The 16,754-nt window shown below is 41.0% G+C and overlaps 1 protein-coding gene across 1 annotated transcript in view; it reads left to right on the forward strand.

The window, feature by feature from the left end:
• LOC104962976 (protocadherin-15-like) overlaps positions 1-12,309 on the forward strand; it is a 44,027-nt gene extending 31,718 nt beyond the window's left edge. Inside the window, exons 11-15 of the mRNA XM_010791510.1 lie at positions 864-885; positions 1,449-1,487; positions 1,629-1,702; positions 5,932-6,061; positions 10,585-12,309. Coding sequence (XP_010789812.1) covers positions 864-885; positions 1,449-1,487; positions 1,629-1,702; positions 5,932-6,061; positions 10,585-11,352 — 1,033 coding nt within the window. The 3' untranslated portion in view covers positions 11,353-12,309. The remainder of the gene's footprint in view (positions 1-863; positions 886-1,448; positions 1,488-1,628; positions 1,703-5,931; positions 6,062-10,584) is intronic.
• The last annotated feature ends 4,445 nt before the right edge of the window (positions 12,310-16,754 follow it).

Genomic DNA, 16,754 nt, shown 5'->3' on the forward strand with positions numbered 1-16,754 from the left:
AATGTTCTTTGATGTAGTAGCATGCAGTCAATAAAAATGACTGACAGAGCTTAAATGATTTTAGTACAACGTACTTTTGAAACTATCTCCATTGTGGACTCTTATTGTACAATTTAAACGTAAGGAAACACCTAAGGATATCCTTTAAGATCTTCACCAATTTCCGTACCAAAAAAACACCTTATTTACTTTCAAGGATTTAAATGATGCTACTACATAAAAATGTCTCTTTTCTAAGCAAATATCTAACAAATAAGTACTAGCACATAACTATATTTATGCTAAACAAAGTGTAAAATGTACAATTCTACATTTAACCTGCACGTTTTGTATCTTTTATCATAACAAATAGCGCTGTAGTCATTAATAATAAATGTTATCTTTTATAGTCGTTTCACAAAAAGTAAAATATCGTTTTAATTTTGACACACCCTATCTACCATTTCTCAAAAGTAAGATATGCTTGTTTGATGAATTTCAAGATTTCGTTTGTGTTTGTTCAGCAAGAATCTGAATATTTACACCATAAAACAACACCGTGAGTGACAGTGCAGGAATTATTTAGAGATGTTGTCTTTTGTTTAGTCATTCGGTCTTTTTCTCTCTCCGTTTATCTCAACTCACAATCCCACCCAATTACACACCTCATCTTCTTGCTTTCTTTTTGGAAACTGGGTTAAATGTAATATATTTCCAGGGACTACTTTCATTTGGGTCTGGATTTAAACAGGCCATTTACTCTGTAGTCTGGAAAATGCACAGCAAAGTGCTGACATGTATTAGAAGCGCATCAGACGGATTATGTTTAATGACAGGTTTTCTCGGTAATATAAGTCTCTCTGTTTCTCTCTTTGATCTTCCAGGCGGGGATATGGACAACATGAGGTTGGTGACTGTCTCTCGATGAATGCTTTACAATTGCATGCGTGTTATTGACTTTTTCCTCTTTCCCTCTGATGTTCTTCCCCTCATGTTGTTGTTCTCCCTCTCTTATGTTCTGTTTGATGTAATTTAGATAGAGCAGCATACAATAGCTGCTCTCAATAGAGATCTTTACACTGATTGTATCCTTGTAGACAAAGTTAAAGAAGGTCAACTGATCCTTTTGAAATATACACCTACTGGAACAACCGTGGTAATACAAATAAAACTTGAATATAGAGTAATCCATTTGCTCATTTCTGGCACACTTGTCCTTGAATATACATCGTCCCCGAGAAGCCGTATGAATACCAACCATTTGACGAAATGCAAACATTTTAAACATGTAATTTTATTCTGAAATCTAATATGGTCAAATCCACTGATAAGATATTCTTTGACCTTGTCATATTGAATAAATTACATGAAGTATTGACTTTACATTTCCAAATGAGATGTTTACTATTTTGAAGGCGAGCCCTTAAGTTCTTTCATTTGTCTTTGACGATTCTCCTGTCCTCTGGCAGACTCAGCAACTTCTCCGACCCTCTCTGCTCCGACCAGAGGTATCTGTCTCTCTTTACTCTATACTTATTTTCTCCCCGTGTGTTTTACAAAAGTATAAATACATGAGTGTGTCAGTTTGTGGTGGATTTACTATTCTCTGTGGGTGGAAAGCTACTTATAATGGTCTCTCATTCTAACAGGAGTTATCGATGGAGTCTGGCATCGACCCCGGACAGGAATACTACGCACAAGATTATTACAACTATGATCACGGGTTCGTATGCACATCTTACCTTCTGATGTTTGCACATATTCTGTTGACTAGTGTCTCTGTTTGCTCTCCTGTAATCATAACATATTGTTTGGATGCTATCCGTCCCTTTTTATACTCATACTTGATTATTTTCAAGCTTCTATCCTTATGTTAAACTAAAATTAATTCATAGATTTGAAGAATAAATAGACAGCTAAAAGTACCCATTTTTGGTGTTGTTTAAAGAATAGCAATGGAACATGGTTCATACAAAATGAGGTTTCATATATACATTGTATATACATATTTACAATATCATGATACTGGTCTATTCATTTCAGAATATATATTTATTTAAGTCAAGATACTGATTTCAACCCTAATGCCCAGCCCTAAAAATCATACTCCTAATATAATTATAATTTTAAAATAAAAGCTCAAACTGCGACTCTAAACGGTAACCAATCACAGCTCCAGAAAGAGCATTGTGTTAGAAAAAAAAGAAGAGATAAGTTAGCCCTCATTTTAAAACATTTTATATTTTGTACACACACACATTATAAAGATACTGAGTACTAGGAATCCAATCTCCTCTAGGTTTTTATCTTTGACCTTTGTCCTCCAACATCAGTGAAACATCTGTCCTCCTGCACTAGTGAGATTTGTGTCCAGCTGAGCCTGGTGTCAGCCCTTTGGCTGTTGCTTTGGTTAGTGCTGATCGCATCAGTAACACAGCACGTTACGCCTGGGATCCTGACACCAGTGCCTCATACCAACCTAAACGCAATATGTGTGGTTAAAGTGTTTTTGACTACAGGAAGTCAAAGGAGCTGAAGAGATCGTGTGTGTGTGTGTGTGTGTGTGTGTGTGTGTGTGTGTGTGTGTGTGTGTGTGTGTGTTTTTGTGCGCACGTGTGTGTGCGCACGTGTGTGTGCACGTGTCTGTATTATTCTGCAACCACGCTGCTATATTCGATGCATTGTGTCACTCTTATAATTTTAGCTGCAGACTCCGGGTAACTTGATTTTATACACCCACCCACACTTACACAAATACACAGTAGTAGACAAACACATACCCTTTCACGTTCACACACACACACACACACACACACACACACACACACTGCTAATTCTCTCTGCCTAGCATTACGATACTGTAGCAGCTAATCAGGCAGCCAGCCGTGGAGCAGACAATGGGCCAGATGCTGTTGGCTTAGAGCAACATCCAAAAAGTCATGTCTGACTCTTAACGCACACAGGAGCAGGAAATTAGACTTTGTGACCCCACAGGAATCAGATCTAATCACTTCGTTTGTCTCAGTTGTAAAATGTCCGCTTTTTGTTCCAAGACTATGCTAGCAAATGCTATACTGACCTCTCAGGTTTTCATGCCTGAGTTTTGTTTTTGGGAACAGCTTTTCCGCTGATTACTTCCATAGCTATACTAATCCATTTGGGAGGATGTTCCATGACCTTTTGACCTTTTTCTTTCATCCGTCTTCAAAAGACGAGATCAAAATTGGATTTTCTCTGCATGTGGGAACGTTGCCATCTGCCATTGGCATAATTCTGATTGGATTTATACAGATGCTGGAAATAACTCGAACCGTTTGTAGCACAGGGCTAATGTTTTGAAAAACAAAAAAACACACAACAAAACAAGCCAAATTATTCTTGCCCTGTAGTCAAGAGTAAAATGCTTAACTGTACTGAGCAATAAGGGATTAAATCTTGCTTTTTCAAAATCATTATTGGCGTGGGTGTTGAGTAGTGTGTCGGGAAGCTGGTTAGGGCACCCACACGAGAAGTATACGGTGAGGAAAGTCAAATCTGGTAGCGGAAATGCAGTTTTCAATCTTTTAAACAGGAGCAGGATAAAGGTTTGTACATAAAGATGCTGTATGTGTCCAACTTGTTTAAGGCTAGGAACAAGTTGTACGAAGAAGTTTTTTTGGGTTTCACACTCAAATGTAACCACACTCATGTTTCTGTGCATTTAAAACTACGCTGCACCCATTAATCTTAGCCTATAGCTGGAAAAGGGAGAAATGGCTTTCTTCATCCAATAATTACAAATTCCACTCGCCAGCAAAGTAAAAACGAGTTAGGATTTTGCTTGTTTTGTGCTGAACCATTTTTTCCTCACCAAGAATATATCCAATACTCTCATGGTTACAGCTTCATGTTTTTTAGACAGAAGGTCAAGAGCAGCTCCTGACTCTTAGTCCCTGGGATGCGTTAAGCTCCAAAAACATTTGGTTTTACAAAAGCACTTTTCTATTGAGCCCCCTCTGTCTGGTAAATATTTCAATCCCTTTGCTTTGTGTCGAAGCCCATGCTTTGATGGTTCACCTTTAAATTGACATTGTTCCTGTAAAATGAATGGACTCAAAACAAAACTGAGTAATAATATTCTTTGTCATGTTTCAGCCGGTGGGATCATGTGTCTAGCTGTGGACTGATCATTAAACAATCACGTAGAATTTGGAGACCCTCCTGGAACAAGCATGTCATCCAATTTGGTCCGGACACACACAGCTGCAAAACACACCATGGAGTCTTGGCTGTGATGCCAGTCATTCTGGCAGCTTTGAACCGATTCTCAGTTTATGAGTGTCCCCTAGTGGAGACATGGACAGGGGGAAGAGTGAGAAGGAGTAGTAAAGGGAAGAGGAGAGGGGGAAAAAGACCACTCTAAGCAAAGAGTTAGCCTTTTAGTAATTTGATTGTGTGTGCACTTCAGTTTGAGTCTGCGGGTTAATGACTGTGAAATCCCATGAGCACGTTTTAGCTGAATGTTAAGACTCATTACATCAGCCTGCGGAGGTAATACTGTACGCATCATGACTGCAACATTTATGAACGGCCGCACTTTGTTTTTGTCCCTTCCATTGTTTCTCCTTTCTTTCTCTTGCCTCTTTTTTATTTTACACACCTCCCCTTCTTCTCACCCACACACATACGTCATTCACTCTCCTCTTCCATTTTGTTATTACTTGTCTACTTATTGTAATGGGAGGGCAACTTCTCCCCCCCAGTTGACTGTAAGTGAGTGATTACACGAGAGAACTTTTCTGTACAACTCGGATTGAGCCAAACAACTTCCCGCTGATGTGTTACTTTAATCACACTGGGACATGGTTTGCAGAATAGCATTTGCTAAGATGTGTTGTTTGACCCACTAGCTCCCAGACTTTTGCTTCAGGGCACAGAGCCCAAGTGATGATACACAACACAGTTTGTTTGGCCGGTAGATCCAGGCAGCGCTTCTGGCAACAGAGAGACAAAAGGGAGGGAACATGGATAGCAGTGTTTCTTTTCAAATGTCTTCTGGCAACAAAATGCTCTTTTTGTGAGTCAGCTTTGCTTAAGCAAGTCCTTACACACTGCTTATCAATGGAGTCAGACGTCAGGGCCGTCAAGTGGTTGTTCATAAGCGTTAGCCAAATGCAACCGTTTTTTTTGCGAAGCACATTTCTTTCCTGTCTTAAAGTGGACCTACCATGCTATATTTGAATAATATATTGTAGGGCCATACCTACATAAGGTATATGTATACGTTTTCTTTTTCAAAATAACAAACAGATCATGCATTTTAACCATGCCTCATTTCGCTCTATTTTGCTCTCCTCTACCCCTGTCTTTGCATGCGCTGCAACTGACCACGCCCCCCTGCAAAGGAGGGGGCCGAGTTACGAGCGGCATGTCACCATGCTGTTACCATGCTGTTACCATGCCACGGCAACCTCTCATTCCCCTGATAGGTGGAGAGTAGGCCATATAGGCGGAGGTCCTCGTCACTGACGTCAGACTATTTTCAAATCTGTATCAGTCTGTATCAGATCCGTTGCAGCCCCGTATTTAGAGATTTGGGTATGGAGGAAAATAGAGAGGGTTGTGTTTTCTGACACTTGGTGAGTTCCCTGACACACCGGGGACACATATTCATGTATAAAAGACGTACAAGAGCACATTTTGCATGATAGGTCCCCTTTCATTTCTGATTGACTGAAACTGTTTTACAACATTACAACTTCCATTTACTTATTTATTATATCTGTAGGCGTGACTTGTGGTGTGGATCATGTGTTCAGCAGTGCGTGTGTCTTGCTCAAAGACCTGCCATGGTTTTGGTGATTCACACGTTATTGTCTGTTAAAAAACTGAATTGACTGCCCTGCACGCTTCTCATTTATTCTTTGCTCATCTGTGATCTTCTGTCTTTTCCTTCTCCTTCCTTCTGTCCAGGTATGAGCTTCCTCAGTACGGCAGTCGCAGGAAACTGATTCCACCCTCCGGACTATATGATGAATACGGAGAAGTGGTAGTTGATGACGACGGCAGCTACTACTACAGCCCACAGGAGTCTGAAGGAGAGGTAAAGACAATGAGCTCCTGCAGAAGCACAACAGTAACCTCTAGACAGGGGCGGACTGGGAGGAAAAAGTGGCCCGGGGATTAATTGACAGACAGGCCCACTTAATGTGTGGCATGTATCGGCCGGCCGGCGACGAAAGTATGTTACTTAACAAAAAACCCTATGCATTTAATGTTATTTTGGACCATTATTCATATAGTAATCACATTACCTGAGCCCTTGAGTTGCCTAGAGCAAAAATAGTTACAGCATATATTTAGTGATTTTAATGTTAACAGATCATTGATGCAATAACATTTGGACCCAATTTGCCTGACTTGACGCATGGAATAAAACATGGGCGTAGGAAGCATCCTCAATGTGGGTGAGACAATTTAACAGGGGTGTGGGCAGGTGGTGGACCTCACCTCCTCTACGGGGGTCCGGGGGCATGCTACCCCGGGAAGATTTTTTTTTAAATGTTGAAGTTAAATGCATCAATCTGGTGCACTTTTTTTCAAAATTAGGGACTAAATCTATGTATACATCTCTCAACACCCATATGGAACAGAACTGTAATCAGATTTACTTTTTCTTTCAACATTTATTTGAACAGCAAGTGGAGGCAAAAAGGGACTGCACCCAAAACAATAACCCTGCTAGCTAACTAGCCTAAACTCAGTAACAAAATGTGGGCAACACACACCCCTCCAGGGAGTGGCCGGAACACTTACAAATGTGGGCCGGTAGGATTTGGGCAAAGAAAAACATTAATTATTTTAAATTTTCTCCCGGTATTCTCAATGGCCAGTCCGCCCCTGCCTCTAGATATTCACTAACACGGGATAGTGCCGGCACAAAGGCTGTGTGAAGAGGAGAAAGTGTATATCCCTGAGATAATGAATGATTTTGCATGGTAGAATGTACACACTTTTCTAATAGAGACAGTAATGTTGTGAAAGTATGTATAGTTTAGGGAGAAAAAAAAGCGTTCCTTTCTTGATCACTAACACATTCTCCAAGACATTATCACTCTGATAGACTGTTAGGCCTCATTTCCACTGCATGGTTCAACTCCCATTTCATTTCCACTGCAAATAATACCTCATCAGGTTCGCCATACAAAACTGCTGTGATATCATCACCAACGTGATACTCGCTGAATCCTTTCATTGCCCACCAGAGAGAGGAGCGTCAGAACTTTGTCAATTGTATTGTTTTCAAAGTGTCTTTTGGAAAATCTAGTTCAAATGAATAAAAACATTTCTGTAATAACTGACGGTAGCTTTGCTATTTAAAAAAATTGCCGGGTTTAGGCAGGAGTGGGCTATGTTTACACTCCACCTTGTAGAACAAAAATGTACCAGGTAACAAAAAAACAAAATGTGCCAATAAGAAACCAAACAAAGTATATCCAAGCCGTGCCATGCAGTGGAAATAAGGTATTAGACTGCTTTGATGGTTGGGACACGAACATTTGTCAATTCAAATTACTTGATTTATTATTGATTTTGCCGTTTGAATGATGTTGTTCCTTTCCTAAACGTTCTTCATTTGGTTTTGGACTAATATCATGACGACAGGTGAGGAGACACATTCAAGGAGGTAGATTATTCCAACACCCTGCCTACCTCCAGCCACGTCCTCCAACTTCTCACGGGTCACCAAGAAAGACCCCAATAGCCCCAGGAGCTGAGGGCGACAAACACCAACCGTCAGAGGGGGGTGCACCCACAAACGAAAAGCCTAAGAGCTTAAGTGCAGCCGCCAGGTTGAAGGCTGTGATGAAGGTGGGCAACCTGCTGTCCTCTGGTAGTAAAACATCTGGACAACCCCCTGCCATCCACCTGCCCTGGAACAAAGCCAGAGTCAGACCCGTGGAAGACGGGGAAGGATGTAGAAATGAGGAAAGAAATGGGGAAAGAGTGGGAACAGGATTTGAGCGAAGGGGAGGAAGAGATGCAGCAACAGAAAGAGGGAGAGAGAGAGGAGGAATGGAAACATGTGGAAGGAGCAACAGAGGTGGCGTGACGAACAATGGCATGAGAAATGCTGAAGGCGTCAGGCCAGAGAACAGGCCAGAGCTCCCTGGCCACTTTTCCAGCATGGATGGCAGTATGGTCATCAATGGGAGTTATTTCCAGTCGTTCGGTGAAGCCAGAAAACCCCCACCAGTGAAACAAAAGCTGAGCGAGGCCCTGAGTCTTATCTCCCTCACCAGAAGGCTCCAGGGACCCGCCAGGGTGGGAGACGAACAGTGGAGCGATGTCAAAAGCTGGGAAAGAGGGGAAAGGAAGAGTAGGAAGATGAATGGCTCCATAGGAAATATGAGTGTTTCTGCATCGGTGTCAGAGAGAGCCATGGGGGAGGAGAGGAGGTGGGAGGGCGAGGTGGGAGAGCTGAATCGTTCCTCTGAGGCATGGTGGGAGAGGGAAAAACGATTTCACGACTGTGATTCAGAAGCAGGAAGTGGCAGCAAAGAGTCTCCCTCAGAATATAGTCCCTCCGACGCGAGCAGCCCCACCTCTTCGGTTACAGCCGAGCACAGGAAGAACGAATCTGACGCAGAAACAAAAAAGGGAACCGGTCGGGAGTCAGAGAGTGGGAGCCAGCAGGGGGGAGGGTGGGAGTCAGGGTTGGAGAGTGAAGATGAGAGGAAAGAGTTAAGCAGGAAACGCTCAAAAGGTAGTTCTAGTACCTCTACGAGAAGCAGTGTTGGCGGTAAGAGAAGAAGAAGAAGAAGAAGAAGTGCCAATTTAAAGAGCACAAGTAGACAGCGAGAGAGAAGCAGCAGTGACTCTCAAAGATCAAGATGTGCAGGCTCTTCAGCTTCTAGTTCGAGGCCCCAAACGTCACGACACTCCCGTTCCTCACATGACACGATGGAAGAAGAGAGCGAGGAAGATGAGGAATCAGCAGAGGAGGAGGAGGATAAAGGAGGGAAATCACGAAAACCCTCGACGAGCAGGCACAACGTCCAATCAGACATCAGCTCCGGTTTGATGGACACCTCCGATGACTTGTCACCCATCATCGAGGACACGGAGGAGGAGGAGGAGGAAGAGGAGAGCAGCGGCCACGGCGAAGGAGGAGGAAAAGGGGGATTCTGAAAATGAGCCCACAGATTGAAATGCAGATGAGGCCTCAGCCCCTCCGCAGATTACATTCTTTGCCACTGAGTAAGATCTTGTTGCCTGGCGTGCAGTCATTACCTGTGTGGAATCTATTACTCTAATCTCTCTCTTCTTTCCTTGTTTGCTGTGATTTACATCCACAGGAGTTCAAATCGCCTGCATGTCCTCTCAGAGTCTCTTATTGTGGCTCTCGGATCCTTTTTTTCCAATCAGAGTGGTGGTTGGTTTACTTCCGTAGATTTCATTTCCCTTTTTGTGAACGCTCAACTTCCTGCTGCTCCTTTTCTCTGATGCTGTGGCTGAAAGATTGTTATTCACCGAGCTCTCTTTGTTCCACCGAGCTTCTTACATGAGTCATTTCTTCTTCTGTGTCCATCATTCTCCCTGTATCAGTGAGTTCCTCCAATAGCTGTTATCTGCAGGAAGGAGAACATACTGTCTGTTCTTTGTGAGGATGATCATGTTCTTTCTACTGTACCTTGCTCTCTGGGTTAAATGGAAAAACTGGAGTTATTTACTTGGCAGACATTTTCTTTTTCCACAATGTGCACTGCAATGTTAGCTCTGACCCAACACAGAGATGTCACAGTGCTTTATGTTACAAGGAGAAACATTGCAGATATAACTGTGCCCTCATTTTAAACATTTCCTTAGCACTGCTTTGAATCGCTTTCCCACCAAGGAAAACATTCTGACCTTATTTGCTGTGAAGTGTGTTTGCAGTGTGAGTGAACTTTAACACTCTTTTCAAATCGATACTTTTTTTATTTTAAAGGACAAACATCTCAAAATAAAAATGTTCACGGATTATATTTTGACCTTAATCGTGGTTGAAGAAGTTGCCCTGATGTCACTATCCACAGTGGTACAAATTATGTTTTGTACTCTTCCTTTAAGGTCACCTGTTATGCAAAATCCACTTTTCGTGTCTTTTATACATAAACATGTTTCCCCTCTGTGGAAAGAGATTCTGAAAGTTTCTGGAAAAAAAGATTCGCTCAAGGTAACATTATCACCTGAATCTCCTCCTAGAGCACCATTGTGTTATTTTTAACCAGATATCTTTCAGAGGGCCGTGGGGAGGGGATCTTATTTTCCTCTAAGTAACAGACAGAGAATCAGCACTTTTGAAACAGGGCTGAAACAGAGGGGATTATGGGATGCTACAATTATCTGTTTGGTGTTTCGAGCCAAACACTTCTGAGACATGTTTTGTATATATCTGAGACCTGTTATATATTGATTAAAAAAAAGTATAATAGGGGATCTTTAAAAAAAAAAGATACAAATTCTCCAACATTTTAGCCATGTACACTAAAAGAAAACTAGGATTCTAAGGATTCTTTTTTTTTAACTTGATTAAATTCAGTGGCCCCTTTTCTGACATTTGTTATCTTTCTGTTTTTCCAGCCGGGCAACAGAAAGCGTCGGATCAAGTTGGTGGTGGACCGGGAATATGAGACCAGCTCCACCGGAGAGGAAAGCCTGCCGGAGACGCAGCGCAGCCGCCTCCCCCCCACCCTCAACAGCCACAGCAACGTGAACGGCAGCATCTACTTGGCCCAGAACGGCTCCATCATCCGCACCCGACGCACAGTCAACGCCACATGTACCACACACACGCACAGCACCACCATGAACAACAACCTCAAAATCCCCTCGCCCGTCTTCAGCTCACGGCTGGCCAAGCACTTTAAAAAATTGGACAAAATGGCCGCCACACTGGAGGAGAGAGTTCCCCTGAACAACCCCCCATCACCAGCGGACAGCGGGGGCAACACGCTGCGCACTTTCCAAAGCTCGGGGATGGTCGCCTCGGCAACGGCCACTTCCTCTTTCTCTAACAATGACAACACTAAGACGCTGAGTACGTTTAACACCCGGCAATCCAGCGCTTCGTTAGGATCCAGCACAAGCAACACGGGCCCCGACAGCGTGGAGTCTAAGTCAAACCTGCTCAGAGAGGCTCAGAGCGGCAGGGAGACGCCTCAGGGCCCGGGGGGGAGAGAGGAGCTGGGAGAAGGGGAGAGAGAGACGCAGGTGGACGTCTGTAGTGACGGCGTTGGGCTGGTTGTGGGGGAGCCGCTGGAGTGTCCGAGTGACAGAACGCTGTCCGACGAGGAGGAGTTGTGGATGGGCCCGTGGAACAGCCTTCACATACCCATGACTAAACTCTGATTGAAACACTGTGCTCGCTCCTTATTGCCAAGATCATTAAAGACATTGTTTCTGTCCATTAGTCGTGGAACTAATGGGGATGCTCCAATCCAATTTAATCTAATTATCAGATCAGCTAAAAAGGTGAATTAGCATATCCTGGGGTTTAAAGTGAATTGTACTAAGAAGTAAGATTCATAACATATCAACCTAAAGTTTTCATTTTTTTTTTTTTTAAGGGAGAGTGAGTAGGATTTAGTGGCATCTAGTGGTGAGGCTGTTTACCCCTCTCTTTGCAAGCATGTCGGAGAACTACGGTGGCCTTCAGGTACAAATGTGAAATGACTTCTCAGGTGCCAGAAATGGTCCGTTCTGGACTTCTGTAGAAAACATGGCGGTGCAACGTGGCAGACCTGCTCCCTGTGTAGATATGAAGGGCTCATTCTAAGATGACAGGAAAAAAACAATGATTCTTTTTTTCAGGTGATATTTACTTATAATGAATATGATTTTACATTCCTACCAACACATCACGTAAACCTACAAACTCGACCTCAGACAATTGATCAAAATAAATCTAAATGACCAATTAGTCAGCATCTGATTTACTTTTTGCCAGGTAACTAATTAAAACATCTTGTTTCTTTACTCAAATTCCCAATCAGAGCATCCCTTAAAGACATATGCCACACCTTTGGACAACTGGACCTAGATTGAAAGGACTTGTTATATTTCTACTTTTTAAGAGATAATGAAAGAAACTTGAGGAAGAGATCTATGAACTTTTTATGGCCCTTTAACCGACTGGTGTCTGTATAGAAGCGCACTTGTTTCATTCAGGATTACAGCGACTCATCTTGAATATGTCTGACACTTTGCATTGACACGTGAAGTCTTGTATCGTTCAGAATTGCCTTTTTATCCTTGTCAAGTTGCTTGGCAAACTATCCAAATAAAAGACTATTTCATCCATTGAAACGTGGAGTTTGGCTAACTTGGTGATGTCTACTAAGTAACCAGAGATAGCTGTGCTAAAATAAGGCTTTCTTAAGGTCTAATGAAGTGTATGGATTAATGGGTGTTTTAACACTTTTCACACTTTCTCACAGTCAAGTGAGAACATTGATGGCGCTCTGAGAGACTACCTCTCGGCATAATTACAATTTAAAGTGTCACATAAAAAAAGCGAGAATATCCCAATTTTGAGTCTCTATCAAAAGTGTTCCTTTCTTGTTTAAAAGAGGTTATTTTAAATCCCCTAATCCCACTAAGAGATTTTCTGTAAGGAGCAGGTGGATCATTCTCCCTCATAAAAGTTCATCATCATAAAGGTGGGAGAACTTTTTAATTGTGAACCACATTACAGTGAATTATGTCATTTGAAGTCTGGAAGAAGCTGGACCATTAAGCTGCAAAATGACCAGTTTTTAACTCTCACATTTAATTTGCTGACTGCATAATTTCGCACTAAGGAACCCAACAGAGGGTGCCACATTATCGGCGGTGATATTTGAACCCGAGTGTTTCTTATTAGCCGGAATTAGCAGACTGTACAGAGGAGCAATATTTTAAACAGTTTCTGGAAGAAAGGGCACGCCTGAGCCGCTGTTACTGATTCAACTAAATGACCTGATTATGTCCCTGACTTCTGAGTCGACTGCGTTATGAGAGAAGGCAGATGAGCATGGCTCATTAATGTGAAACAGATGAATAGATATGATTGGTGGCTGAAATTATGTTGGAAAGGGCATTTCTGATTTATCATTTATGTTGGTAATGTTGGTAATGTTTTACAAAGTTTCCTTTTCTTTAGTTTGAGGAAGTGATCTCAGGGTGTCAATCATTCACGGCAAAAACTAATAAGAAGCACGTAAATACTGTTAGTTGTACATTTACTAAAGAAATGTATAAGGATTACTGTTTTCTGTTACTTTAGACATATTCTGCAGGTCTCCCTTGAAAAAGAGATCTATGATCTCAATGTGACCAATCTCGTTAAATAAAGGTTTGAAACGAAAAATCAGATATCCGATAAAAAGTACTATAATAAAATATCAGAAAAATGTCAGATGGAAAAGTCATAGTATAGTATGTCGTAAATATCTGTAAAAACCACATAGAATGACGAAAATATCAAGAAAAAGGTGAGGTCAGGTTGAAAATGTTTTTCTTTGGCTAAGAAAACATTGTTTTAAATGTTGTCTTTCCCGTATTGATGCTTACCTCAAATATCGTAAGCCAATCACAACTTTACCTGTTGTTTGGTTGTTGCCACTGAGCACACACACACACACACGTTTACATTACTTCAGGGGACATTACATTGACTTACATGCATTTCCTGGAGACTTATCCTAACCATAACCAACACATGCCTAACCCTATCTCTTACCCTAAACCTGACCAAGTCTTCACCCTAAAATGAATGATACCCCTTATGGGGACCTCTATTATGTCCCCATAAGGGAGGCGAGTCCACACATGTGACTGTGTAAACAGATTTAGGTCCCCACAAGGATAGTAATGCTAGCACACACACACTGCAGCAGTAAGATATGTATTTTTTTATTGTGATCCTGCTAAATGACAATTACACCATTTCTCATACATTTAAAAATTCAAGTAAATAGACAAATGTTCACTTGTACACATCATAACATGAATAGTGAATGTTAAAGGGTATACTGCACATCTTATGAAACAACAGAGTGCTAATAATGAAACATGTCATAATCAGCGGATATAACGAATACAGCAAAATGGGTATTTATTATCCAAATAATAACAGGACAAATTGTCAGCTTTATCCACATTTCTGAAAACTCACGAAATAAAAGTCATTAAAAGATGCTGCTGTGTGCTGCAGAATAACATCAGGCGTATGAATACTATACTGAATATTTTACACAAAGTAAAATACTTCTCTAGTCTCTAAATAAGTTTGAGTAAAGTCAGGGCAGTGGAGAATTAATCCTCTCACATATTCAAATAAATAAAAAACACAAAACTACTTACAAGAAAATACACAGATAACCGCCAACCAGGGCTTCACATTAAAATAAATAACATCCAAACACACATTTGTCTCAGGTTCAACACATTAAGAAATGTTACATTCAGAAATGAGGTCTACATGTTAGAAAGAAGGGAGAAAAAAGTAACAGAAAATGTCCCTTTCTGTTTAAAGTCAGTGTGGTTTTCACATAGTTATATAAGCAGTTGCTAGTTATCACACGTTTAGAGTTGTGGTTTCTTGGATCACTATTTAAATCTAGATTTAGATCACGGTTACTTTACCACTGATAACAGATAAGCTTTGTGTGTGGATAAACAAATTAAGAAAAGGAGTTAGGAACCAGGGGTGGAACTTATTGCACTAACATTGAACATCATTACTTGGCAGTGAACACAGTCTTATTTAAAGACAGATGAAGGACACACACATTATTTTTGTGGAGCATGGTTGCTAAAAAAACACTTTCTATAGAATTATACTTGGTGTCTCATGTCAGAAGAAGTGTTGGATTGTGTGTTAAAAAGAGTAAAATTAATTCTCAACCCCAAATTATTTTTAGTTATACACCACACAAAACTGATTTTCTACAGATCTAATGAAGGAAATGTTTCCAAATAATGATGGATAAGGATTTTTGGGTCTGTTTTCTTATCTTTGCTTACTAAACAGTGCGTCAATATATTGTTGGGCTCCTCAAGGATCTACACTAGAAGGAATACTTATGTATTAATATCTGAATGCCAATTAAAACAACACTTTAAAAAAAAAAAGGGTAATTCACACTTAGAAATATGGAAATGTTAAAAATCAAAACATAAAAAAGGGGAAAGTGGCCCCAAGTCAATCAAGTTTAAGTAAACATTCTGAAATGAGCAGTAGAAATAGAGAAATAAAGAAAAGTCTAACATCATTATGGACAATCTATCAATACTACTCATCTATAAAGATATATTGCATTTCAAATAAATCTAAAGTCAAATGCAATTTCATCAGTTTTTTTTTTTAGAATATTTTTGTTTTACAGTTGGGCATAAACATTTGAGTTCAACAAAGCGTTATAAAAACAATCCAAACAATTATCTCATGCTTTCCTCAAATCTAAATGTGTAACTGGGCCAAACTTTTTTGACCACCTCACAACAATCAAGTCTCTCTTTTTCAGACAGATGAAGAAAAACACGGAAATTGACAGCAAAAGGAAAAATGTGCAAAATATTGTTTTAAGAAGATCTGGCTGTGTTTCTCGAAACAAACTTAAAGCTAGTATCATTATTCACAACAAAAAAAGGAAAAGTGATTTATTAGTTTGAAGCTTTTTAACTCATGAAACCAGTGAACAGTGTTAACGAAGACAGAAACCTGGAACTAATGTCTGGTCAGATTTGTAATCCTATTTAGAAAAGGTAATCAGATAATTTTGCCATTTCTAGTGAGTATTTGATTTTGGAAAAAGTATTACATGGCCGTTTTTGTTAACAGTAGCATTACTTAATTAACTTTTATATGTTCTATTAATAGCGCACAATGATAACAGAATTAAAATGCTTTGTGAAACCAGCCAGATATAGAACTACACAATGAATTCATTAACTGTAGGGCAGTGTTGCAACATTTTAAGGCACAGCAACTTCATCCCAAACAAAGTGATAAGGGATGGTTTCACATTTGCCCTGCACACATTAATGTTGCATACTGCCTTGAAATGCTGTCCACGTATCGTCACCTTCCGGGCAGCGACCGCAGTGTCCAAGAAATCTCCCAAAGCACTGCTGCTTCTTTACAGAATATCTGAGCATGTCACTGCTGTATCCTGTGAGCGCTGCCCGACCGTGTGCCCTTACAGTACTGTGAAACTGGAACGGTAAGAAATAACCAAACAAGCCAGCTGTTCAGCCTCCTTCACAACGCCCTCAGAGCTCATACCTGAGAAAGAGAGACGAATACTTTGAAACCTCTTCAGCCCTCCACATCTCTCTTTCTGTACATGCAGGTCTGCCTCTGTGCTTCATTTGTTGCGATACGAGCAGAGGGGGAACCAATAATAAACCTTCTTGGAACCAAACAAAGTCATCCAATAGCAAACGGTGCTAGGACACTTTCTCTTGGATACAATTTGTCTCTAAACTCATTCAATCCAGAGGATATTTGCAGGCCGCCTTTCGTCTCTTACGGTGTCATTTTTTGGGAGATAAAAACTGGCACTCGTTCCTCTTTATCCTTCAAATGTGACTCAGGGAAGTGCTTCCTTTTCATCTGTGGGAAAAGGAATACTTTGAGACCCTGATCACACACTATATGACTTCAATAAGAGCAGCTGCCTCTGGTTCTCCGCCTCTCCGTGGAGCCGCTCTACAACCAATAAACCAAAAGAGCTTGCTGCCCCCCCCGCCCCCCCCCCCCTCACTGC

This window comes from Notothenia coriiceps, unplaced genomic scaffold (genome assembly GCF_000735185.1).
Source record: "Notothenia coriiceps isolate Sejong01 unplaced genomic scaffold, NC01 NC01_scaffold00001630, whole genome shotgun sequence".
NCBI lineage: Eukaryota > Metazoa > Chordata > Actinopteri > Perciformes > Nototheniidae > Notothenia > Notothenia coriiceps.